The 27,290-nt window shown below is 41.0% G+C and overlaps 1 protein-coding gene across 4 annotated transcripts in view; it reads left to right on the top strand.

The window, feature by feature from the left end:
• Positions 1–668: 668 nt before the first annotated feature.
• MAMLD1 (mastermind like domain containing 1) overlaps positions 669–27,290 on the top strand; it is a 93,481-nt gene continuing 66,859 nt past the window's right edge. For 2 of the 4 annotated variants that reach the window (XM_039490001.1, XM_039490000.1), the window contains exon 1: positions 2,949–3,043. In XM_039490001.1, the coding sequence (XP_039345935.1) occupies positions 2,981–3,043 (63 nt within the window). In that variant the 5' untranslated portion in view covers positions 2,949–2,980. Of the gene's footprint in view, positions 853–2,948; positions 3,044–6,925; positions 6,969–27,290 lie in introns of those variants that run through there. The other 2 variants (XM_039490002.1, XM_039490003.1) reach the window with 2 other exon arrangements.

The following is a 27,290-nucleotide window of genomic DNA, read 5'->3' as shown; positions in this document are numbered from 1 at the left end:
AAGAGAAGCATCCTGATTTGGGGCAGCTCTATATCTATCTAGCTACATACATGTATATGCAGCTGGCAGTACAGGAGGCAGCTGTACCACTCATTTACTCCGAACCTGGGTTCACCTATGGGAGGTGAGTTTAACCCTTATTTGAACATTGTCCTATTAAATATCTTAGCTGGAATAGCAGAAAGAGCCAGGAAATCACCAGTTTTAGGATTACAAATCTTTACAAATCATGCATTACACTAGCCTTTAACTGATTTGTATCCTTTGAAGAAAAAAATAAAGCTCCAGTAACTCCCTGTATATTTGTTAAATGACCCTACTTTTTTACCCAGAATGAAATTACACATCCAGGAGAAGGCTATAAAAATGCTAAGCAGCTCTTTGCATGTTCAAGTAGGGTGCATATAGACTGTATAATTATTTGCCTCCATGCACTGAACAAATAATTCCTTGGATCCAGTTTCTACAGGGGAAAAGAAAGTGACACTTCCCCTTTAAGACTAGAGTGGTTTGTGTGTTGTGTGTGAGAGAGTGTGTGTGTGTCTCCTCCTCTTTGAGTGACACAGCAGTTAGATATGCCTATCAGTAACTTAAACCCCACAAACTCCACCTTCTAAGTGAGGAAGCTGTGGGTTGATGGAAATGTAGTGAGCAGATTGAGACAGACAGTGAATCATTAGCAAACTGCAATGCCAGGATGAACTTGTCTGGAACCTAAAAGGAGAAAACAATCTTAGAGTATTTTGCTTTGCGTGGTTTTGTTCAATACAGCCAAAGTGGATCTAACAGCTGGTTGATCACCAGTCCAAGATGCTTCTGGTTTCCCAGCGGGTCATGGAGCCACATATTCCAGTAAGTAGCATGTGGAATTGATATGAACCGGAAAAGTTGTAGTTGATTTAAAGGGGCTTAATTCGTATCCAAATACTTGCCTGCCCAGGTTTAGTGCAGTTTATAATGTGAGCGCCTGGGACTGTAAAGTTCTCAGGCGTGGTCCCTGGAAGTACCCACCTTGTGCGTGTTTTATTCTGCTAGTTTATATTTGTCAAACCACGGCTGGGGCTTTAACAATTGAAAAGAAACCGGGTAACTTGCTGAGAAGACTGACCCCTCCATTCTGATAAGCTGGTGTCAGTCTGTGGGTGTCTAAAATGGGGCTGAATCAAGGTGATCCCTTCGATTGTCTGGTTTAAAAGAAAGAAAGAAAGTGGGACCGGGGCTGGTGTGTGGCAGGAGAGATTTGAAACTCCGGGAGCTTTGCTTCAAGGAAGCAGACAAAGTGCAGCCTCTGTGTCTGGCCGGGAAGCAGCTGCCTGGCAAAGAGCGAGAAGCCTGCAAGACTTTCCTCCCCTTTCTCTCTCGGATCGCTCGGTTCACTCAGAGAACGTCTCCTAGGTCGCGGAATAGTTTTATTTCTTAGACAAACGCACCGTGTTGGTTTGTTCGTGATCTGAGAAACACACACGATCCTCCTGCTCCCTGCCTGCACCAGCAGAGAGGCAGAGTACAAATGCAGAGAGGAATGTCTCTGGCTGCTGCCTGCACCCTGGCACGGGGCTGAGATGATTAATGCAAAGGGTACTTTATTATTAATTATTATATCTCATCATGAAATGTGTCTCGAAATCCGTCCGGAAAGGAAGTAGCTGCTGCCTGAATTTTATCCTAGATTAAATGCTGACTGCACAGAGACTAATAGGATTAGAAACCTGCCAATACACTCAGCCCTTGGAGCTGTAGTATCCCTGTGTAAACAGAGCAGTACAGGAAGGCTTGCTTTAGTCTAATTACTGGGGGGCTTTTGATTTAAACTTAGATCAAACAGACATGGACGAATAAAACCCACCCATTTAAGGGGACTCCCCAGCAAGGTGTCACACACAGGATGAGGGGTGCTAGGGGTGTGTGCCTGTGTTTGTATTTGTTGGCAGAAAAGTCTGTGCTTATTTTTGGAGTGTAAAGTGCACACTTTGCAGGCAGGATCTGAACAAAAGACCCAACTGAGAGCATCGGGAGCCCTCGAGTTATTCCTTCTGAGAGTTTGCTGCACAAATTCGAACCCCCTTCAATATAGAGCGGAGTGTGTGCGTGTGTGTGTGTGTAAACAGCAGTGGCCCCGGAGTGAGGCGAGAAGGTGCAAATTGAGTGTGTGAGACTGGATCGGAGACGGGGGCTGTTTTTAAAATAAAATGCCTGCTGACTCACGTTTTTAAACTGTTTTGGTTTCTCATCCTGTGATTAAGAGCCGCGTTGAAGGCAGTCGCAGGGTAAACAACCAGCTCGCTGTCTCGCTTCCCTGTCTCCCCTGTAACCTGCAGCCCTGTGATGTGGTATCCTTCCTCCCTTCGCTTTCCTTTGACCCCCCCCCCTCAATTATCTCCTGTGGCTCCGACCCCTTTGGAAGTTGCTGAGGGGGGCGGGTTGGTTTGGGTGCTGTTTGGCTTCTGCTCCTTGCCAGGTCTCCTGGCCCCGGGGTGCAGTGGGGTAGGGCTGGGGGCATTGCAGCCTCTTTTTGTTAGGGGCGTGGGGGGAGTTTGTAACCAGGGGACTTGGAGGTTTCCCGGGGAGGGGGTGGGGGAGAACGGCAGTTTCCCTGGAAGAAATCGGGCTTTAGTTTCCTTTCAGGCCGTTTTCCCCTGTTCCTGGAACAATAAATTAAAAAGCGGCTTTTGTTTTCCACGAGGCTAGCAGCCGAGCAAAGGGAGGGACTAGTGCAGCGAGCCGCTTCTGCAGCGAGCCTAGCGTCTGTAACTGGAGATTTATAGGTTGCAGGAAAGCCTGGGACGCCCAATCGCTGTCTGACATGATCAGGGCTCTAATTCCCTCTTTGCAATTTGCAGGCTCCCGTCACCACTTTGCATCTTCCCGTCTCAAACAGATTAGCCCTCCCGGCACCCGGGTGGCTCCGCGGGGAGTCTCTGCATCGCTGCTGGACAAGGAGCCTCCCTCTCTCCCACAGTGGGGGCGGGTGACCTCTAAAATGACCCCCTCCTCCATCTCCCTCCTCCCTGTCGTGCTTCCCCAGCCTGCGGGAGCTGCAAAGGTGGAGATTAAGCGTGTCTGGTCCCTTCCCCGGTGCGCCTGGAGCAGTCCCCGCCGTGCATTGCCAGAGCGGGCGTGGTGCAGGGGGCGCCTTCCCCGCTCCTTGGCATGGGGAGCAGCTAATGACCCGTGCAGAGCAGCAGCGGCGACGCCAGAGCTTCGTGTCACCCGCTGGTGTGGACGCCTCGCCTCCTTCCTTCCTGCTGCCGATTGCGACACCGCGGCCGGGGAGGATTTAGTTAGTTGGGGTTGGTCCTGCTTTGAGCAGGGGGTTGGACTAGATGACCTCCTGAGGTCCCTTCCAACCCTGATAGTCCATGACTCTGTCCCCCTTCCAGGGGCTGGCGTTTCTTTTGGGCCCCCGCCTCCGAGCCCTGGGCTGAAACGCCCCCGGAGCTTTCCAGCACTCTGGAGAAAGCTGGGGGTTAAACTGGGCAAGTGGAGGAAATATTTCACCTGTTATATAATGTTTGTGTTTAGCCCGTAATCCCTGGTTAATTCCTGACGCCTGTCTATCTCAGAGGTCGATTGCTTGGAGAAAGGAGAGAAACTGACCCCTAAGGCCTGGGGGGGACCTGAATGAGTGAGTGTATTACCTATTGCAGCCAGAAGTGAGACCCCTCCACCCCACCAAAATCAATTTATCTTAATGTGGGAATTCTTCGTCTCTCCCCCCCCAGTCAGCTTGCTAGGAGGAAATGGAGGCAAAAAGCATTCCCAGGTGCCTTTCCCCTTCCCTGGTTTTAGCCCAGGCTGAGAGGAAGGCTAGCGTGTCCACACACAAAACTGACACTGGGAAATAATAAGCCAAGTGTAGAACGCGGGCTCTCCCCGCCTTCGCCTCCTTTGTTGCTTCCCTTCTGGAGCAAGATTATTGGAAAATAAAGCTGCTGATGTGAGAGATGGAACATATGGTGCCTCCATAAGAGAGGGAGCTGAAATGGCCTTGAACCTGCCCGACTGACCAGCTGTTTGCTGCCAGCAAGAGCAGCTAATCAGCTCTTCCCCTTAAAGAAACATCTCTCTTTTCTCTAGGTGCTCATAGTTTGCATACTAAATAGCATATTCTCAACAGGGGGAAAAGTAATGGTCTCACATATTGCTTTACTAGTTATTGGCATGCTCCCCAGCCCAACACGCCCACACACTGTGCAGGAGAATATATTTTCTTATACATTTATGTAAGAAAGCTGATTACAAGTATAATATTAGGGGTGGGAGGCACTAATACTGCGATGGGAGATGCCAGATGCTTGCAAGACAAACATATGTGTTTTGTATAAGAGACGCTCAGATGAAAGGCTGGTTGAACACATATACATACAGGCTTCTAAGTCAAAGGCAGGCAAGAGTAGTTTGAATAAGTTACTCTATGGTCTTAAATAACCATAATCTCCCTGTTCTGGCAGTGACCATTTTCAGTTGTCTTTCTGTGCCATATGTTTGGAAGGGCAAAAGAAAGCAATTTGGGAAAGATGTGTCTGGCTGGAGGGAAGAGGTGGGTTGAGGGAGAAAGATAGAAGGAAATTCCATGTTAGGAAACCATTAGCAGAGGGTGACTTCTAATGTTTTCCTGCCACTGACGTTGACAGTGACACAGATGTGTGGGTTGAAACAGGAACGTCACTGAGTTTTTAAACTCAACCAGGAAATAGTCTGTTGCTGAGGGATGAAAAACAAATACTATGTATCGTAAAGCAGGTGATAGGCAGTTAACAGCTCCTCTCTCCAGTGAGTGAAAAGCTATTTAATGGTTATCGCTGAGCAGCCCAAAGCAAATCTTGTTCTTTTCTAACTGGGTTTCTGATTATAAAAAATAGAATTTAAAAACTCTTGCAACTAATAATTCAAACTCAGAAGGGCAAATATTTACAGGATTCCACTTTTAAATCCTTGAAACTGAGTAATTCTTTAGACTTTGAAGAGTGAAGGTAGCTCTATTAATGTTTCTTGGAAGAGTTACTACTGGCAGCAGTTAAAATATCATGCCTCTTATGGCTTCTCAGTGCACAGATGTAAGAGGTGCCTTATAAATACATTGTATTGGGTATCTTGCAGTGAATTGTTCTTAATATTCCATTGTGACTACTGTACTTAATATTTTATATTGTGGTAGCGCCCAGAGAACCCACTCAAGGTTAGAGACCCATTGTGCTAAGCACTGACTGAACGCACATGAAGAAGCAGTTACTGCCTTAGAGAGTTTATAATCAAAGATCCCAACCTTGCAATCAGAGCTGTGCAGGAACAAGGGTCAACCCGTGGGGATATTAATTGCAGGATTGGGACCTAACTAGAAACTAGCTGCAATGAGCGTAACAAACAATTGGAGGGAGAGGTGAAGGACAGTGGAAACAGTAAATTAAGAAGGCTAAATAGTGTACAACTTGAGAGTTCCCAATCATTTGATCGATAAATGTCCCATGTTCCTTGAAAAGTTACCTTAAAATAACTTTTAAAAAAATAGCTGTAGAAGAATCATTTAAATCTTGCAAAGAGTGGGGTAATTAGATTTATGCAAACTAGGGGGGCAGAGCCATGGAAAAGTAGGAAGCTAGCTGAGGCTTTTAAATTGGAAGGAAATGGAAAATCCCAAAGTTTGCATTGTTCCTATCTGCTGGCCATTTGTGAGTTGTCAGCAATGTGAAACCTTTAGTTGAAGGTGCTGGTAAGTTACGATTCATTAGTAATTGGTATGATTTTCAGATAAAGATAGTTAAATCAATTGAAATAACGATGGCACATTTCCAAAGAAACCTCTTTATATCTGACAGATTTGCCACTCACTTATTTAAGGAATGATTAATATTGTACGCTGCTAATTTTCAGCCTCTATGGGGAGAGCAGTATTTTAACTCATTAGTAAGGCTTTCTGTCCAATGTTCTCTGACTTACCATTTAGAAAAATGGCTTTCACACTGAAGGAAGCAGAAGATACACCAAAGCTTCACGTTAAAATGTTTTATATCAATATTGATTTCTTTAAGGGGGTGTTTGTTATAAAGAGGTAGCTTTTATCCCCTTGAGCTCTTTGGCAATTATCTGGCTGCCATAAATGTTGATACGCACAGAATGGATGTAACTAAAAAAAAATCTCTTCATCCAAGCAAAAAAGGCTGACTGTTTGTTGGAGCAGATAGAATACTGAGAGTGTGAATAGACAAACCCGTATGTCGCTGGTGAGAGAGATAAATGATGGACGAACAGGAGCTGGTTACTATGGATCAGCACAATAAACCAATTCCCATCATACACCTCTCTTAATAATATACCAGTTTCAGTGCTATTGACGGGTAACCTAGGTAGCACCAGTCAACTGTAAGTTTTTCAACTGTTCTTTTATACATCTCAAAGAATAGTTGAGACTGTTCTAATTTTTTCAGATGTTGAACCCTAAAATTATGCAGCACTTCATTTCTTGCCAGAAACTTTGGAGAGGGAACTTCAGAAAATTGCCTTAGAATGCCAAATGTAGAAGATACTTTGGTATGATCATTAAGAGTTTTATCTTGTTTAAAAACATAAGATGTGGCCGGTCAAAAAGGCCATTGCTTCAAATTAACTAGGCAACTTGTACTGCACTTATCACTGTGGTATCTGAATTCCTGGTATGTTAAACTGAAATATTTCTTTATTTTGAGTGGAGGTAGCAAATGTACGTCACATTTTATTGATTACATCTGCCTTTCTTTGCCCCACTTCAGGCTACTGACAGCTTCAGGAAAACTTTGCAAAACAATCAGCGTTGACATCCCTTTCTGTGTTTCTCTTGCTTTTTATTATTGGGAGCACTTTTCATGGAAAACCAAATGCTTTGTTACTTAAAGGTTTCACCTTATCCAGCAGGAAAGAGGGAGATGTGTCACCTGCAGTTCCCTGAGAGCCAGATTGTGCCACCTTAATTCAGAATGAAAGTATCTCTCCATGTAAGTAAGAGTAGCAGAATTGGGACCATAGTTCTCTATGTATGACCTCATCATTTTCAAAGCATTGTCGCACAGAGTAATGCATTCAGATGGGGGTAACTAGAAAGTGTAAATGAGCTCTTAAAAAATGAAGGTTCTTTATTCCCCATGTAAATCTCCTTAATAATAATAATAAATTAAAAATGGAGGGAAAGGAAACAAAGCAGAGGAAAAGATGGTTTGTTTTGCATGGAATTTTCCAAGCAGTCACATCAACTCTTCTAAAAAGCGTGTGACATTATAGTGCATCTTGGATGAAATGAGTTGCGTTCGGTAATGTATTTTGTCAGAGAGAGTAATGGTCTTTTCTCTCTTGGTGGGCCCGTTCTGGTAACACTTAGGCATGTGAGGGACTGTGATTTTTCTCCCATGAGTAAAGGTTCACGGATCAGGTCCTGTGTCCTCGAGGAAGGGTAGTGCAAAATGCCATACTTCCACTTCTCATGGCTGCTTGTTGGAGGAAAGGAAAGGGAAAAAGTCTGAGAAATCTGGAGGAGACCATCGTTTGGGTCAAATTTTTGGCTGGCCCGTGTATGGGAGAGCAGTTGTGAGGGAGGTGTGAGCTTGCATAAGGCCAGACTGAATTGCAACCTCTGTGCTCTGAGTAGGACTGGTTAGCTCTGGGTATAGCAGGGATTACTTCTTCTTATGATTATTTGTATGACCGTAGCATCTAAGAGCCCTGTCATGGACCAGGAGCCCATTGTGCTCGGCGCTGTCCCTACCCCAAAGGACTTGCAATCATCTTCTGAATGCCTGTGAACCTCACAATGCTCTTGTGTGGTGATGGAGGTGCCACTAGGCCTATGCTCACAAAGGGATGTGGCAGAGGGCATGATGCAGCCTCTGCATCTCCCGTTGCTTCTCTTGGGGCAGTGAGACTTCCTACTACCTCTTAGTCTAGGCTCTGCCTAATCAGTGCAATGAGCCAGTGATGCGTATTGACCCATTAAAGGGCTGCTACTGACAGGAGGCCAGTGAGTGAAAAATCATGTATTTATTTTGCAAGCTGTCCAAGCTCTAAAAATATTGTTATGAACTAGTGAAATTGTGTCACTGGTAATGACACACCTGGTCCTTCTGGTGGACCATTTCAAACTCTTGCTTCTTTCTTTGTCTGCCTGTCCCAGGCAAAGAACTTGGCAGCTTTATCAACAAGGCAGTGCTGTACAAGTACCTCCTGGAGCATGTCCTAGTTCATTAATCATTGATGAGCTGATATTTCAGGTCTGTCCAGTGTTACGAATGCACTCCCAAGTAGATCCGAGAACCTCAGAGACACCAATTCTCCTTCACTTTGATTGTAAGACGTTTTCTTTTGAATCTACCTGGTGATCTAGCCACAGCAGCCCATTGTGCTCTCCAGTTCAGGAACAGACAGCTGGAGGTTCAGTCTGCTGCAGACATGATATGGATTACCTCTGCAGGGGAGGGTGTTAACTGTCTTATTGTTTCACCCCATGTCAGGCAATCTATTGAGTGGCATCAGTGTAATAGCCCTGGGGGAAGCCAGGTTTTTCTTTTTTTTGCACCTTCCACCTTCATAGGTAATGTGTAAACCAAGTGGGATGGAAGGCGGGGGAGAGGTGAATAGCTGTGTAAAAGCAGTGGATCTTTTTGCAATATAAATGCTTCTCAGCCTTTCCCTCTCTAGTTAGAAGCCTTATTTTGAGGGACTTGTTCATAAGACAGTTTTATATCAGTCATTAGGGTCAGAGAACTATTTACTTGAACTTGACACGCACACACAAATTAGTGGAGAGTATCAACATTGTATGGCCAGGTGTCTTATATTTTGCATTGGTTTTTCCTTATTCTGTTCCAGCGAAGGTTCTTCTCATCTTTGAATCAAATACCTATGAATTTTTTTAAAATTAAACTCTCCCAAACCACACCCATTTAATTTGTCAGAATTATGCAACACATTTTATTTATTTTTGCGGGGAGGAGGTAGAGATTTGCTATTCGAGATTTACGTTAAAATCAGAACCAGAAAGGTAGCTTTCTAGTTGTTACTATCAGAGGTTGATCATACTGTGATTATAAAGCCCGTACTGCTATGTAAGGCTCTTTAGTTTCAAGTTGTTGATCTTGATCAGGGTGTCTACAACAATAGCATTGATTTCTAAATCACATGTTTTAAATAAGATGTAGGTGTTAATACTGGCTATTTGAAGACTTACTCTGACTTTTGAATGTTACTCCTTTTGGTTGGACTGCAGTTGTAATGTACTTGCCAATCTCGCATGTTTTTTGTGCATATTCTGAAAGACTGGCAAGCTTTATGCTATGTTTTGTGAAGAGGGCCCGGTTTTACTAAGCTGCTTGTCTGTCAGGGATTAATTTAACCTGTAATTACTACATTTTCTTCACAGTTTGCTGCACATGAGCATGTTATAACAAAAGCACAAAGAAGGATGCCATTTTATTTAGCCACTACTCTGAAATTAATTTAGGGGGTATAGAGTCAAACCTGACACACTCGGTGTTAAAATAATTGTGCTGGCATTAGAATTACAGTACATAATCTTGTTGCTTCTAATGATACAACAGCACTATTGTAAATGGTGTTGTTAACTCGTTGTAGCCAGAGATATAGAAATGATTTATAGCTAGGGAAAAATTATAATTACAGTTTCGGCAAATATTTCCCCAGAAGTACTGCTTTAATCCATTCAATAATTTTGGGTGAATTTCAGGCTTTTATAAGGGTGACTTTTAAAGGTCTTCTTAATTGCAACAAACAAGCATTTAATATGGCTTGGGTTTCTTCCAGACTGGAGATTTTTATTTTTTAATAGAGAATCTTAGAAACAACACACAAGGCCGTATAATCTGTATGTGGGACTCACACTGACATCAGAAAAGGCGCTTTGAGAACAGGGTATGGTCCTGAAGGAAGGCAGTGAGTCTGGTTTTGTGATGAATCCCATTTATGAATCTCTTCTTTTCATGTATTGTGCTCCGTAATGTTTACAGTGAAGGTTGTTTGTTGTTGTTGTTGTTGTTTTCATTTACTTCGGTAGGGTCTAGCTAGCTCAGCAGAAACATAGCCTTTCTCTAGCCTTGGCAGTCTTGTGTGAAAAGAACTGTATTGTCTGCTGGATCTTTTTCATGCATCTCCTCATCCTAACGTTGACCACCTCTGAGCAGGCCTACTGAAGTTACTTTGAAAGTGTAATTTATTACATATGGCTGGAAAATAATTGGTCACATATTGCTGTTTTACTTCTAGCAGAAACAAAAGGTTACTGTTTGCTTTGGGGTCATGTATGTGAGTTGTGCAGTGACGGCCCAATCCCGCAGTCCTTGCTCAGGCAAAACCCTCTCACTGAATTTGATAGGACGCTTTCCCTACATAAGGACAGAATAAAGACAGCAGGGTTTGACTCTGAAACTGGCCTTACTGAAGATGTGAAGGAAAATGGCGTCATCACATGGGGTTGGGGCAGGAGTTACTGGATTGCCAAAAGAAGTAATAGAGAGATGGAACATTCTGGTTGTCCTGAAGAGAAATCGGATTATTTCCAGGAATCCCTTCCTTCTGTATTCTCCATCCCCAGGCCAAAGTGTAACCAGTTACTGTAAACATTTACTCCAATAACCCCTAATTTGAGGGTAAATTGAACCTAAATTAAAATCAATCAGTGCAAAGGACTGGAGGGTTCAATAGACTGGTAATGAGATATGGAGCCTTCTAGTAACCAAAAGTTATATTTCACGGCTTTTTGATAGCTGATGTGAAACAAGTTGTAGGTCCCACTCCAGTTCTTAGTGGCCACAGATGTCTCTGTGACATTTGGTACCTTTGTTTGCAGTCTTGACAAAGAGGCCAAGGACTGAATGAGCAAGGAGACTGACTAATGCTCTCGCTACCCTTTTCAAGTGTCCACTAATTTTGGTTGCCTCAGGTTCTGCGCTCTCAGCTTTGAGATCCCCAGGACCTGATTTTTCAGAGGTGTTGAACATCTACAGCTCCACAGATTTCAGTGGGAGCTGCACATGCACTCTACCACTGAAAATCTAGTGTTAGGTGTCTCAAGCCGCACCCCCAAAAATGGAGGCAACTAAAATTAATGGACGCAGGTGGGGAGAGTAGGCATTAGCCTCTCAAGGTATGTCTACACAGCACAGTCGCTGGACTTGGACTGGTGCTAGTGCTCTAAAAATTAGCTGTATAGACAACACATTGAAGTTGCGGCTTGGGTTCTGAAACCCACCCCCTCGCTAGGCTTCATAGCCTGAGCTCCTGCCCGAGCCGCATCTTCAAAGCGGTGTTTACACCAGTGGTTCTCAAACTAGGGCCGCCGCTTGTTCAGGGAAAGCCCCTGGCAGGCCAGGCCGGTTTGTTTACCTGCCACGTCTGCAGGTTTGGCCGATTGCGGCTCCCAGTGGCCATGGTTCACCGCTCCAGGCCAATGGGGGCTGTGGGAAGTATGTCCCTCGGCCCACGCCGCTTCTAGCAGCTCCCATTGGCCTGGAGCAAGTTTGAGAACCACTGGTCTACACAACTATTTTTAGACTGCTAGCGCAAGTTCCACTGCCTGGAGTCTGTTAACCCAGGCTGTAGGGTTGCTCTAAAATGCTGTGCAGACATATACTCACTTTCCTATCCGTGAAATGGGGCTAATAATATTCTTAAGGGTGTGATGTGACGATTAACTAATTAAATTTTCATTGAGATCTTCATTTTCCAGTGCCTTAAGTCTGGCACCTTCCACATGTCTGAAACTTATTTTTAAATATAAAGTGTGCTAGCATATTATTGTGGCCCTACTAAATACAAACATTATTTAAAATCAGCTCTTTGTTGCAAACTTAACATTCAGAGAAAGTTTGACAGCTGAAGCCTTCAAACAGAATGTTCCAGTTACACCCATGCTTTGGCTCCAGTGATCCAAATAAACCAAGTTGAACTCTTTTTAAATGGATATTGCATACTGGTGTCTTCCTCTCTGGTAGAGGCAGGAATGAAGAAAAAGCTCTCACAAAGGGTGGGGAAATGAGACATGCTTTCAGGAATACATTAGAATAGTTTGTTCACCAGCTGAGGTTTTCACAAGGTTCTATTTGCCACAATTGATTATGTGAACATGCTAAATGGATATTGTAGTTTGTACTGTTCCACTCAAACCCTAGAAGCCTTTTTCCCAATACAGTCAGATAATAGTTTCAAAATAACTATCAAATATCCATCTGGTATGATTAACAGAAAGATACAGAATAGATACTGAAGGTAATTTCATTTTGCTATGACCAGCTGCTTCTGCTTTTACTAGAGTTTTCAGAACGCAGAATTTATGTATGGAAATAATCTCAGAACTTTTATGGTATTTCAGTAACCTAGTAGATCATGTATAAGGACTTGGGTTTTGCCTGTTTTTCTAAGGATACTTATTTTCTTAATTAACTCTGTTGATTTTAAAAAAAATTACACAGGCTGCAAAAACAATTATGTACAGTACTGCAGTCAGTAACACAGGCAGAAGGTTTTGATCTGTGGCTGCCAAATGGTGACTCATTAGAAAAGAATGTTTGTTCCTCCCTTTTCAAAGAGAGTTACTCACTACAAGCAGCAAATATCTAGTTTTGATGCTACTGCTCTGAAATGCCTGACATTGCTGATGCACTAAAACATAATTCTTTAAGATTATTTGATCGCAGGCTGCATTCAGATTTGTTTCACAACTAGGGATTAAAAAAATGGACTACCTTTTTAGCACCTCGGTTGGAGTTTAAATAATAAAATCTAATTTAAATCAACTATATTGTGTCTTAATAATGATGGGGGTCCTCCAAGTATTTTAACTGTGGATCGTTTAAGCTATTTTTAAACACAGGGGACTCTTTCATCTCTGGTTAATTTTAAACAAAAAAAATTTGCATTGGGTAACAGCGGGACATTGGCATTTGTGTGATGTGAAAGATTCTTTCTGCCTTTTGCCGCCAAGGGTGATATACTCTTCATTTTTTCTAATATTTCATCACAGAACTGTCAGTGAGCTGTACTCAAGAGTGACAGCCAAAATCCCCCCAAAGAAGTGTCTTTCACTCAATATCCATATTGAACCTTGTCTTTTGCTCTCTTCTCCCCTTACGCTCCCCCATCAAATCTGTAGAATAGGTAAAGTTTGAAATCCTCCCTGTCTCATCTCCTAGTCTTCTTATTCATGGGCTTGGTTGGCTTGAACCTTACATAGCTCTGGATGGATGTTTTTGTGGTTGCAACAACACTTGCCTTTGACTTGAAGCAGAAGTGAGTGCATTAATGGCTTTCAGTCTTTATCAGAAGTGAATCGTGGTCACAGATCCCAGAAGGTAGATCAGCCTTAATTTCAAGTGAAAGTCCTATGTGCTCAGATAACTTCTCACGTCAGTTAAAATTCAGTATTCTCAAATTCCATGGGTGTAGATGAGCGAAGCGTGAAGGATATAAGTGAAAATTGGGATGCTTTTCCTTACCCCCTCAGGGCCCCTAAAGTCTGTCAGCTGTAATGGAGTGATTTGATTACTTTGTAGTGTTAAACTAAAAGGATAAATATACGTGCCTTGGGAGTGGGAAACAGATTCAACAATCAGAAAGCAAACAAGTTAATAAATGTGAAGTTGCTGGAGAAATGCTACTTCTAGAAGATTGCAGATACAGCTATGACTATGGGACAGTCTATTAGTATAATTATATTCATTATACATCGTGCCATTGATTGGATGCTGTGACTGCTCTGTGTTTTGAAGGGAGAGTGTTTGGCTTCTATTAGCAATAGATTTATTAGGTTTTTCAGGGTCACAGATAGAAGTAGAAAGCACCCCACTTTGCTTCTCAATCTCTTCTACATAGGTGCTTTACATCTGGAAAGAGTTTGACTCAGGCAGTCTTGTTTGCCCTAAGTCCTGGCTCTGAACATCTCCTACCAACACTTTTTCTTCTCCCCTCCCCCCCCCCCAAAGCTGACGAGAGAGACAGCTTTTGAATGACTCTCCATAGAAAGAGTTTGAAGTCAAAATTAGCCACTCTAAATTGTTTCTGATGCTCACGTGCCCAAACCACATACAGTCAGCATGCACAGAAATCTTGCGAGTTGCGGTAATGTAGAATGTCAAGTGCTGTTGTGTGAGGAAACCCATAGCACTCGCCTGTATGGCACTGATTTTTTGGATGTTGTTACTTTGTGAAGATAAGGCACGAATTAATTATCGGAAGTCTTACGTAAGCCAGTAGCTTTAATTTTATCATATCTGAGGATGGCAGCAATGGCAAACTGCAGGGTAAATGACTGATACTGGCGGCTGGCCAGTCCTTCTAAGTGTCTTATATCTGTAACTGCATTTCTAATATTTCATCATTTTAAATGGTCTCCATAGTAGCCCAGCACCCACTTACAGCTTCAGACTAATCCACAGAAAGTCCCTTTGTTAGTATTCACGCTGTGAATAGAAATAGTTATAGACCTTTACACTGGGATTATGGAAAATTGTACCATTGAATGGCTTGCCACACAGAGTACAGTGGAGCAAACTGTTACACTTTTTATGAAACCAAGAGCTCAGTTAAGTTAAATTACTCTAGTGTAACATGAGTTTATAACGTTCACACGATTACAAAGGAAATGTGTTCTCAGGGTGTGTGTGCATTATTAAGAAAATGCAGCTAACCAAGGCTAGCTAGTATGATCTGAAAACATTACTCTTTATTTTCTTTAAGAAGCCTGATGAGCGTCTGCAGGTATAGTTCGTATATAAAACTTCCATGCCCAGTATGTCAGCTGGGCTTAAGCTTCTGCTATGATTTCCATTGTAAACTTTATTCCTGGGGGTTTCTAATTAACCTGTAAACACTTTTTGTCTGGAAATTTGCTATTCTGTTTCTCCAGGTGGACCCACAGATAAAGGTTTTCTTTGTCCTTCACTGTGTTTCTTCAGTTTACAATTATTCTTTTCCTCCTTTTATTTTATTTTTGTTCTGCAAGAGCAATTAGACTCTTTCTTCAGCAGAAGATACGAAGTGCACCCTCTGTCTATCCATGTGCAGTGACTTTTTTCCCCCTGCCAGCAGGTGGAAACAGGTATTAAACTGGGGGATAAAGTGCAGGGTGGCTTGCACCTTTTTTTCCACCTGTCTCAGCTGGCAAAACAGTCTTAAATTGCCCTGTAACCATCTCAACTTTATTTGTTAGGAGGATTTTTCTGCAAGCAAAGTCAGCTCTTCCACTGATCTAAAGCCCATCTATTAGATGACTGACCAAAATAGGCATCTATGAATTTAGATTTAGACATTAGTGCAGAGCTACAATATGTAGTGTTTGGCTTTGAGACGGTGCTCATTGTGGACTATAAGTCTCACTAGGAATCAGGCCCACTGAGATGGCTTTGAAGATTATGTGAGCTGCCGATGAGACTGCTGCCTAAAACACCTTCTCCTGAAGAGGTTTATGAGAAGCTTGATGCACTAATTTTGTGGAAGAATAGATGCCAGTCCTTCTCCTGCCCAAGGTTTGGGAGTTACAGGCTGTCTTGAGGCTCCATCATCTTGGGCATCAGAGAAGTGTTCTTCTCCTCCATTAACTGTAGATTGCTTATGTAGCAGTGCGTCCTGATATCAGGGGACTGGAGGCTTGTGTCACTCCTCAAAAGAAGGAACTGTAATTAATGTAGTGTAAAAAATCAGAAGGGAATGTAAGAAAGACTTCTATGGTTCTCCCTAAAAACTTTCTCCATATGTGGAAGAAAGTGAGTCTCCTTTGATTTCACTAGAGAATAAGGGCTGATCTATAATTATGAATGCTCCAAAATGAATGTGTGGATGAACTCTGGTTTCCTACATGACCAAGAATACCAAGCTTTAGGTGGCATTCAGTCTGAGACTATGGTGGTTTCTGGAATGGGAATATTCTCTTTCCTATGTTCAGGAAGCTTGAACATTCTTGATTAGTATTCGTTTAGCTGTAACTGGTCCAGGAAGGAATGGTTCGTAAATTGGCCTGCTAGAGGGACTTGCAGTTCCTTCTGGAGTCCCCATTCATTGGTCCAATTGACATACTAAGGGATCTTCTTTGTAGGGACATGGTGACTATATTTAATGCTTCTGTGACACTTTTTATTTCCAGAACACTTTACAGATATCCACTAGTTAATCCTCACATGATGCTTGTGAGTGAGGTAAAATTAAGTATTGGTCTTCTCATTTTACAGATGATGATGGGGAAAGTAAGGTAAAGAGACTGAAGAGATTTGTCCAAGGCTGCAAAGAAAGCTAGAATTAGGCCAGGTCTATGCTACAAGTATAACGATGTCACTCAAGGTGTGCAAAATCCATGCCCTTGAGCAACGTAGTTATAGCAGCCTAACCCCCGAGAGCTTTTCCTGCTGACATAGCTACCACCTCTTCGCATGATGGATTAACTATGCTGATGGGAGAAACTCTGCTGTTGGCATAGTAGTGTCTTCACTAGAGTGCTACAGCGGCATAGCTGCAGCGCTGTATGTGAAGACAAGCCCTTAGAATTCACGAGTTCCTGGTTTCTACTCCTGTAGCAAGGTAATATTTCTTCCTTGAGAGAAGAAAACTGAGAGAGGCTTTGGAGTAAAGTCTTGAGGAAGTCCTAGAGAACTTAGTTGAGGTTATTGGTAGAAAGTTCAAACTGTTCCATTGGTGTTTCTCCAAGTACCTTAAATTCAATTTCATCTTTTCAGATTGAGATTCTGTGTTCTCCTCCACTGACATTGCAATCTCTGACTCCATCATATGGAGCTTCTCTCCTCAGGATTTATTTTACTTGGGTGTTGAACACTCTCTCTATAGGCCTCTTTTAAGCCAGATGTACTATCTCAAGGAATGATAGGACTTGCGGTGTGAGTGTATGGAGAGAGGTATGATTCAGGAATTCCCTCAGAAGCAAACATGGTGATCCTGAAGTAGGGCTACCTTTTTATTTTGGCCTGTGATTTCTTGATGTTATTTCTTTGGTCCCTGATTAGCATATGTTTAAGCACTTTGCTTGAACTTTAAGCATGTGAGTAATCTCATTGACCATTCATTCAGTACCCATTGACTTCATTGGAACTACTGATGTGCTTGAAGTTAAGCATGTGCTTAAAGTAAATTGCTCAATCAGGACCTTTCATGAACAGTTAAAACCTGTCAGCAGTTTTTGGCTTTTGAGAATTTATATCAATAGGAGTCAATTCAGAAAGCTTAACAGCTGAGGCAATTTGTATCCAAGGAGAAATCTCAAGGGAGAAACCTCCTTTGCAGACCTGTGTAAAGTGACAATGTGATGTCCATCTTTTGTCAGACTATCCAGCGTGGTTGGATGTAACATGAAACCTCTCTTTGGGAAGCAGAATCTTCCAAGGTGAAGCCTGAAGAGTCTCACTGCATTTGGTTCTTAGTGCCACCAGACCTACGTTGGTGCAGAAAGGGAAATTTGTGCTAACCTGAAACCTGCACTAGTTAGGCACCTTGCTTTGGTCCCGGGACAGTGTCTGGAGCATTAATCTATAACTGAAAGAAAATATTCTTTGTTTCAAGTTAGTTTCTGTTTTTACTTGTGCCCAAGTTATTGCTATACATGATCCAGAATAAGGAAGAAATGCTTTCCACTGATTCAACCCTGAGCCTTCTATCTGCCTGCACCTTCTGCTGGGGGCCTAATCCGGCAGGGCAGAGAGTATCTGCTATAACTTGCTGAAAATCCTCTCCTCTCTTGCAGGCTTGAGCTTTTGGAGAGAAACTGTTGGAAACCACTGACTATAAATTCAGTATCCTGCTGTTCTTGGAATCACTACTTCTAGCCTTAACATTCTATGGTGAGGTATCATTCAAGAGACAGAAGCGGGACAGGAGAGTTGAGATGTGCAGCCTTGCTCTCTCATTGTTAGGTCTTGCTTCAAAATGTTTATTTGTTTGGACAAGCTTTTTATTCTCCTTTTGAGAAAGAAAAGAGGAATCAGCAGAAACGGACTAAATTGATGAAGCAAATCAGTTATCTGGCAATCCGTTTATTTAAACTTTGGTATTTAATTTGATAAGCTCTTCTCTTGCGTTTCTTTGCTTCCGCTCATTAGCCAGTATTCTTCTGTGCTACCGCTTGGAGGATTGTACGTCAGATAGCAAAATGACCAGAATATGCCACTCTAACCGACTTTTAAATGTGATTCAAGCAGAACTGCAGATAATAGGAATAAAAGAATAGCTGTTTAATGGTGTTATCAATGGGGAAAGAATTTAGGCAGGATTATGAAAAAGAAATTTTTTATTAAGAGTGGAGGATCTAGAAGAATGGACTGATATTCCTCTGGGTCTTTGAGCAATCAATTTCCCTTTCTAGTATTCAGTTACTGCTAATTGTATTGATTTTTTTTTTATCAAATATGTGTACAAATCAATTTTATATTTTAGTGCTGTTAAAAGCGTCCTTCCTTCCTTATAGGCATTAGTGCCCTGATCATTTTAATTGTCTCATTTTTAGTGCTCTGATTTTGCTGCATATTTTCTTTAGATAACTGTTTATTTAGACCTTTAATTGGTTAGGGATTATATGTAGATGTTTAGGGCCTGATCAAACAGACCTCACTCAAGCAAGAGCTCCCTGATCTTAGTGGGACTGTTTACTTGAGTAAAAACTGTAGGGATGGGCCCTTCTACTGACTAATAATAATACAGGATGAATAGAAAAGTCCATATAGTGTGACCCCACCCCAAACACCAAAGGGCAGGTACATTAATTGTGCTGTACTCAAGTTCAGATAAATAAAGACTAAGGATAGAATAATACTGATTCGAATATATTATTAATAAATTGATATGAATATGAAGTCGGGGTGGTAAAAACTAAACTTTTAAAATAATGCAAGCTGTTTGGGATGGACAAACGCCTCCATTTCTGGGAGTTGAGTAGCTCATGCCCTTACAACGAAGTAGTTGTCTGAGACCTCTCTAAGCACAGGAAATGTATGGAGCTCAGAACAAAATAAAACAACATTCTCCATTTGTGTTTGTTTATGCCCGTGGCAGTTTAAATTGTTTCTGTCAAACTTACCTATTTTCCAAGATATCACTCTTTCTTTCTTTCTTTTTCTTTCTTTTTTTAAAGGAAAGTACACAGCTTTGAGCTCGAGAAAATATATATCCTTTTATAAGTAAGCCAGAGAAATTGACTCATATAATTGAAGTGGTTTGGTCTGTGCAGAGGGCTGTCAGATACTGTATGATAGACTTTGAACTTTTAATAGTGTGAGCAGTAGTAATGAGAACCAGAGGAGTTCGGACTCTGCTATTCCACTTACCTCCAACTTTAATATTACACTGCAGATTTTATGATACTGTGTTTTCTGCTTTCATTGTCAGGTCACTCTTTTTGGAGGAGGGGAGAGTTGTATAAACAAATGTCCAGATATACGGGAGTATCTAATTAAAAAAAAAAATCTCCTTCCATAATGAAGTCTAACATCATAAGAGACTTAAGGGAGATATTTTAAGTTTTAGATTTTAAACAAAAATTGTTCTCTTCCCCAGTCCTGCTGCTGTTTCTTCATAACATAGCAATCCCTGCTGAGAAACTGAGTAAAAACCATAGGCTTCTTTGCTTGTCCTATCTGCCAATAACTGCTCCCAAATCCAGCAGTGCTGTAGTGAAAGAATGCACTTTCCAAGCTGTTGTATGTGCTGTGATCTGTATTGCCCAATGTAGATCCCATTTAGAAATTTTTTATTTAGAAGCCAGGCAATCAATAGTCCTTTTTATCCCTACTTCAGAAGGAAGTGGCATCATTTTATACATCATAGCACAATTTCATCACACCGACTGACTGCCATAACAGCTTTTCTTGCTACTGACTGTTTGATAGTTTCTGGTACAGTATAGTCACTTCAAGCATAATCACATATACAGTATTTTAAAAGCTGGTTAAGAGAAATGTGTCTATTATTGTTTGATCTGTGTACGGAGTAGGATACCTAGCTGCATTGCAAATTGGAGTGAGGGTGGACATATTCTGCTTATATGAATAGATGAATGCCTATAGAAACTGGCATGCCTTGTATCCTGAAGGGAAAGTAAGGGCTCTGTGGGAAGAGAAGCTGTGCTAGTGTTGCCTCTGGCTTTGCATAATATTGCAAACTGCAAGTCCATTTTTGTCATGAGGTTTCTGCAGCATGCCCTGTATTAGGAATCACAAACTGGATAAGCTACATGAGGGGTCATTATAACACAGAGAAGATAAATGTACCGGTTCTGCTGGAGGCTGTCCTCAGGCTGTTTGTTATGTGTCTCTAACACTGTCACTACATCACACACTTCCTCGATCTCGGTATTACTCTACAAGCCTGTCTAATGGGAGCCTCTGTTGCTGATTCCGGCTTACCCTGACCTACTTCTTTCTTGTGTCCCAGCAAGCTGTCAGGAGCTATCAGAGCATTGGGAGCTGAAATAAACACTCACTGAGGGGAAAAGCAAGTCTGTCTCCAGTGAATGTAATTAGCTTTGTTTAACTGGCTTGTTTGCTTTGTAAATCGCATCATTTTTAGTCAAATTTAGGGTGTAAAAATATCTGTAATTAAAATCAAATGGTGCACGACCTCATTAAAGTCAAGGGGTTTAGAAGTCCAGCAGAAAAAGCATTTTAAGTTACGACGTATGCAGCGTGCCTACAGTTTTTTGGGAAGAAGAATTAAGGATAAGAGCAGTTTATTATTGCAAGGTTAACGTCTTTGGACTTTTCCTTTAATTTGATAATTGAGACTTGGATCTTTATATCAAGCAGTACAAGTTCACAGGGTAAAGTTTTAGAGCTGCTGCTTCTTTTCTCACTCTCCTATGAGCTAAGCATCAATACAGCATGTGTAGGTTGAATACCCACTGCTTTAACAGGACATAATTTAAACTATGCCTCCGTTCTGCGGGGCTGTGTCCTTTTGAGTGTTGGCCACTGAAGTCATTTTGTAATTGGGCTATGCTAGACAAATACAGAACTAGGTTGACAAGGCTTCAGTGGGCTAATTTTAATGCAAGACAAAGACCTGTAGTGCTTTTATCAGAGTTTCATGTTGGGATCCAGTTTTTCAGATACCAGACTGTATTAATTTTGAGAATTGATACGCTAGGGCTCTATCAACGTAGGATCTCAACCCCTCTTCTGTTGAAGTTATTGACACAAGTCCTGTGATATCAGTGGCCTATAATGTAAATCTTCCAAATAAAGACCCTTCTTCTTGCCTCATCAGAAACACTGTTTTCACATTCTTAAGGGTTTCCCCCCCTTTACATTGTGAATGTACAGACATACCCACATAAACAAATGCTTTCTAAGACTACATCTGTTACACAGATCCCATCCTTGCACTGAACCAAAACATTAATAGAAATGGACTAAAGGCCGAGACAAATAATCCATAAAAAAGAGCACGTTCAAAAGCATAAAACTTGCCGCCGTGCACCAAAAGTTAAAACACAACAGAGAAATTACTTTGTATGTATTCAGTATCTTCCATTGTTGTTGGCAGTAGAAGAAGATCCGAAGAGGAGTTCTGTGTAGCTCAAAAGCTTGTCTCTTTCACCAGCAAAAGTTAGTCCAATAAAAGATATTGCCTCACCCACCTTGTCTCTCTCTGTGTTAAATCTGTTTCACAAAACAGCAGGACTCCCTTCGTCTCTGAAAAGAATGAAACGTTGTTCAACCAAGTGAGATTCAACCATCTACCCTACTGAGATGTATTTATGGTACCTTAACTTCACGGAGGAACACAATGAACAGCGTATTTGCTTTATGACATTTTATACAGTTCACTGACACATTAGACTGCATGGTCTAAAACGAGATGGGAAGGAGAGATGCTGTTACTTGGCTGTTTATGTTTTGGAGCCTTTTTGGCCCCACTGAGCTGTGTGCGCAAGATACAGGGAAACTGCCAAGGTATGTTAAGGTTGGCAATCATATGTCAGTCAAACAAAACGAGACGTACTGCAACAGATGATTTTTTTTTAAATTTAAATCGCCAGCCACACATTAAGGTTAATAAGACTTATTGGAGGATCAGATATTTCCTTGGTGAGTCAAAAGAAAAAAAATGGTCATCACCCTGGTTACTCAATTTATATACTACATCCCTTCCCCTGAAATGTTGTGGGTTTTTCTTTTTGGTACACTCTCTGGCACAATCTTTGCTCTCAATGTAATTCCATCGACCTCATCATTTGGCCCTGCATCTCCTTTGCTCTTGGAAAGTGCCAGGAATACGTTGCTGCAATCAGAATAATAAGTAGTTAATTGTGGGCTTCTCATATTTGGCCGGGGCTATTTCATTAAGTGAAGCTTTGCTTAGAGGACACAGAAAGGGACAATGTTCGCTGAGACTTCAGTCATTTAGCTTAAATCAACCTCCTCCTACTGCTATTGACATATCAAGAGAACCAATGAGGCATGTTTAATTACACATGCACTAAGTTTACAATTAGTCTGCAGCCAGCGACAGGTTTTTTTCGTTTGATGCAGCAAGGAAAGATTTGATCCTGCAAGAGGTCTTATTAGCCTTAATGTGAGCAATTTTATCATTTTAAATTTAAGTGGAGTGTTCTTAGCTTCTAGGTCAAATAATTTAATCTGATGCTCTAATGTTACGGGTTTAGCAACCCTTCTGCTTCCTCTCTGCTTGTAATAAGTCACAAAAGTATGGCTTGTTGCTTGATAAATGGGTTAACAGTATTCACAAGGCAGGTAATAGAAATCCATATTAATAGGTGGAAATTGGCTCTTGATGCTAGGCAGGAGAGTCTAATGAAAGTATTATTGTTAGTTTTAGCTTCCAGATCCTCTGGAAGCTGATAGCTAAATACCCATATTACAACCTTATTACCTATTTATCACACCATATAGCTTACTGGATGTTTATTAAATTACATTCACGTTTACTGCCTGTTTGTATACTTTTCACTGTATGCGTTCTCAAAGGAAATTTTCTGGAAGCATTTCAGAAATGCAGAGCTATTTTCCCATTCTCTTTATACACTGGGACTGTCGTTGCCAACTGTCGATTATACAAATAGCTTGGAAATTTTAATTGTTTCCTGCTAAGCTGCTAGAAGCCGCTAAACCAACTCTCTTTAGTTTAGGAATAATAGGTAAAATATCTGAAAAAAGCATTGTGTTCCCAGGTAGAGTAGAATTTATTCTAGCCATAAAAACAATGTCCTGAGAGATGCATTTACTTGGCTTCAGATGCAATTTATCAGTAAGTGGCTTCATCAAAAATTTTTATATATATTCTTCTAAACACTTCTGGTTCTTTTGACAGTGTTGTTTTTTTTTTAAAGTACTAAAGATCAGAAAAGGGAAATTTGGTATTTCAATCACATCTATAAATTCTCCTCTTTATGGAGCTTCTCAGCTTTACATTTGTTCTTATTTTCTTTTTAAACAGCACTTAAGATTTTCTATCTAGACAAGCTGCTGCTGCCTTTTTTTTTTTTTTAAATCTCTCTAGTCTGATGGCTTCCCTTACCCAGAGTGGGACAAACATCACTCCTGTACTGTTGTGGAGCTTCAGAACCACAAAGGGGCTTCAGTAAGCTCCAGGGATAGGAGAAAGATGCAAGTTTGTTACCTGGTTTTTGTGCTGGTTATGAAGTCTCCTTCACAAGTCAATTTGAGAGCCTATGAAACAGCAGAGGAGGTGGATAAGAATTCAAGAACTCAAGAGCTTCTCACTCATTTCCAATCAAGGCCAAGCCATACCCGTTCCCAGCTCTCTCTAGGCGCCGGTATCCTAGTGGTTGATGCTATACTCAAGATCAGAGAAGCGGTAGTGTTCAAGATTTCTTTAAAATGTATTTTTGTCCTCAAGCTTCACAGGCCCATGACTGGAAGTTTGTACCAGTTTATATTTACTTAAACAATCCCAGACAGGAAACTGACTTCTAGTCTTACTCTGAGAAATAACTGTAACGTGTAGGAGGACTATGTAATCTTTCTGTTCTCCTAAATCATTAACAGATGCCTCAGAAATACCAGCGCTTGGTGTATCAGGCAGACCCCAAGTAAGATGAGTGCAAGACTCCGATCCGGCATGCTGATCCATGTGGGTTTAACCTGTGTGCCCACCTGGAGCCCCATTGACTTCAGGATGCTCTATACTGGTAGACATTTGTGCCTGCATAGAACTGTTGAAATCAATGGAGCTCCTGGGTTCAGAGGTCTGCCCAACATGATCAGCTTGCTGGATCTGTTCCTAAAATGACAGTGACTGGGATCTTGAGTCACATCCTTGTCTGTCTCTCTACTCCAAGTTTAGCTTTAGTGGAATATTGTATTAATCCCCTGGTATTATCTCTAAGATACTGTGACTTGAACCACTCTTCTTGGCTTGTTTTTTTTAAAATACTTCCAAATGGTTCAGTTCTGTACTGATGAAGTGACAGTAATACAATTATTTTTACTTTTTAATAACCATTGTTGGTCACGGACCATTTTCGCTGACTTTCTTTCCAAACAATAACTGCTATTATTAGCTGTTCTTTGAAGGAGCCTGATCATTAACGTGTATGTTTAATCATGTATGTAAATTGTAGTGATTGAAAATATTTATGACTTCAGATTATACCCATGTTTGAGTTTGTTTTGGAGCTTTCTAGAGCTACTCGGCATGCAGTTGGAAAAACTCAGCACAGTGCTATAAATTATTGGAGAAGGGGGGAAGATATTAAATGATAAATTGGTATCCTAGGTCCATGAAATATAGGTAGCATATAAGAAGTGGTATTTGGGACAGATTTCAGCGGGGTTTGGGGTGTGGTTTTTTGTGGGCTAGAGATGAGGGACACTTTGCATTGAAAATCCCTTAACATTTTTAAGTGACACTATCCGTTTAAAAATGTATTTTAAAAAAAATCCTCCTCATCTCTGTTGCATTTGATGTGTTATTTGTCATGAGAATAGGCACCTTAGATGAATAACATTCTTTCGTCTTTGATAATCTGTTACTTTTCACTGCTTATGCTGGTGGTTTCTCTTTTGTATTGACTCAGTTTGGCAATGGATATGGACTAACGTGTTTCACTTCTTTTTATAGTAGGTCTCTAATAATTTTAACTGGTTTAGTTTCTTATACACTAGTTCAATGCTGCAATATTAACATGACAAAGAATGCTTCTTTCTGTTTCTGTGGCTTTTTATAATACATGGAAACCTTTTCATTAGTCTTGAGTGTTGTAAAACCGTTTTTTGTTTTTTTAATATGGGTCAAATATGAGTTGAAATAGCCCCCTCTTCTTTTTTTATAAATAGCCTTGAAAATCCAAGTAATTTTTTTCTTATGTTATGCAACAGACAAACTTTACATTAATTGTTTTTCAAGTATTTTAATATGGGGTGGTATTTACAGGGTAATATCCGTGTCAGCTGAATGGTCATGAGGTCACCATTTTATTTTCTTTTGGGTCCTATTGTCACTTCATTTTCATTGCGGGCAGTTGTGAGTGACTGAGAGTGTTACTTTTCATTTATAATTTAGTGTAGTCAGGTGATGCTCAAACAGTATTTTGGTAAATCTTGCCAATTTCATAGAGCTCGGATTTTTTTATTTATTTATTTAACATTGATTTGACCAGTTTGTTCAGATTTTATTTACATGAACCTGGATTCTTTCTTTGCGAAATGACTTTAAATAATCAGTAAGATGGTGAGAATTTGTATATAGTGTTTATAACATGCAAAGCAGTTTTTGTGACTGCATCCAACAGCAAAATCAGATACCCAGTCAGCTTAAACTTGTCTAGGGCGCACAAGAAAACAATGCCTGACTCCAGTATTGTCAATGGATTCACACTGAGATACAACCATGGATCCCAGGGAAAGGTTCAGTAATAGCAGTGGTTGGTGCCACGGAGATGTAGGACAAACCATTGCTTGGACCATTTCTGTTGACACAGTTTGTAGGTTGTTTATTGATTGCGCAGGTCATTGATGAAAGATCAACAGCTCTGCTGTGTCAGCAGATAAAGATAGAGGAAAGGCATGTTGAGGTCACATACTAAAGGAATTCAGTCACGCTAAAGGAGGAACATTTCAAACCTTTATTTTCTCAAAAAAAGATTGTACAGCTTTCAGCCTACACGTTTTCAACCCTTGACAGTTAGGTTAAGAAACTTCATTTATAGCTAATGCTTTCGCTATGTTTCTTCCCGCTCCCCCTTCAATTTAATAAGCTGTTTTTAAAGCCTTTGCTGTAATTATTTATCTATGTTTCTGTGTCTGGCAAAACACTGCAAAAGATTTCTTTATGCATGACAGGATTTGGCAATTTATTATGAATTACTGAACCCTGAACGTGCTGTGATCTACTCAATTTGTCTGCATTTATTTTGCAATTTTTGTTTAAAAGGACTGTACAGCGTATAAGGATATGTAGAAATGTTCAGAAATTTCATCTTTACTGGAATTGTTTTTAACCTGTACGAAGCATCTGAAATACACTCTCAAGGTATCTGATCCTGCATTTAACCTCAAGTAAGGAAAGAATCCTTATCCCAAACACCATTTTCAGTCCTATTGAAGGACGTGTCTAAATGAGAAAGTTATACTGGTTTAACTAAATGTGTGATTTTTTTTTTAAACAGTTTAGTTAAACCAGTGCAGAAGGCTGTGTGGACATGTTTATATGGTTTAGTTTGTCAGTTAGGAATCAGTTTAAGCTAAATCATAATAAGGCACCCTTAAACCCAGATAAGAACATCTACAGGGCGGTTAATGAAAAAAGCTTAAATTTACACCTTTCATTAAACTGGGTCAACTTTCTCATATAGACAAGGCTTTAAGCACATATTTTGGGCTTTCGTTCTGCATAAAGGCTCCCAAATTCAGGAGTATGAAACTTCTCCCAGTGCACAGGGTCTGCTCCACTCTGCTTAAGCCCATATTGTGAGGCTGTACTTAAGTGATGAATAGAGCCTCGTGCAGGTTCTTTTCACTAGGGTGAAAATCACCCACAATATTGAGTGTGTGTTGTGGGGGAAAGAAAACTTAAGCTGACATTGCCTGCCTGTGTCAGACAATGAGGGCACACTGGTTCCCTTTGCCAGTGTTCTGAAAGGTGGATCTGAGAGCAGAAATGTGCCCTAATAGAGGAAAGGAACAAAGGTTTGTGTGCTGGGGATGGGTTGTTTTGACTGATCATTTTAATATTGTCACTTACTCAGATTTTGTGAGCTCCCAAATTACACTTTTTTTTTAAACCCCTATGTCTCTTTCTTCATTGACTTGAAGCCAGTTTGCTCTGAGTTTATGAGCGGAGTA

This window comes from Mauremys reevesii, linkage group 9 (genome assembly GCF_016161935.1).
Source record: "Mauremys reevesii isolate NIE-2019 linkage group 9, ASM1616193v1, whole genome shotgun sequence".
Lineage (NCBI taxonomy): Eukaryota > Metazoa > Chordata > Testudines > Geoemydidae > Mauremys > Mauremys reevesii.
The sequence above is the reverse complement of the archived record's forward strand: the minus strand, read 5'-3'. Positions and strand labels throughout refer to the sequence as shown.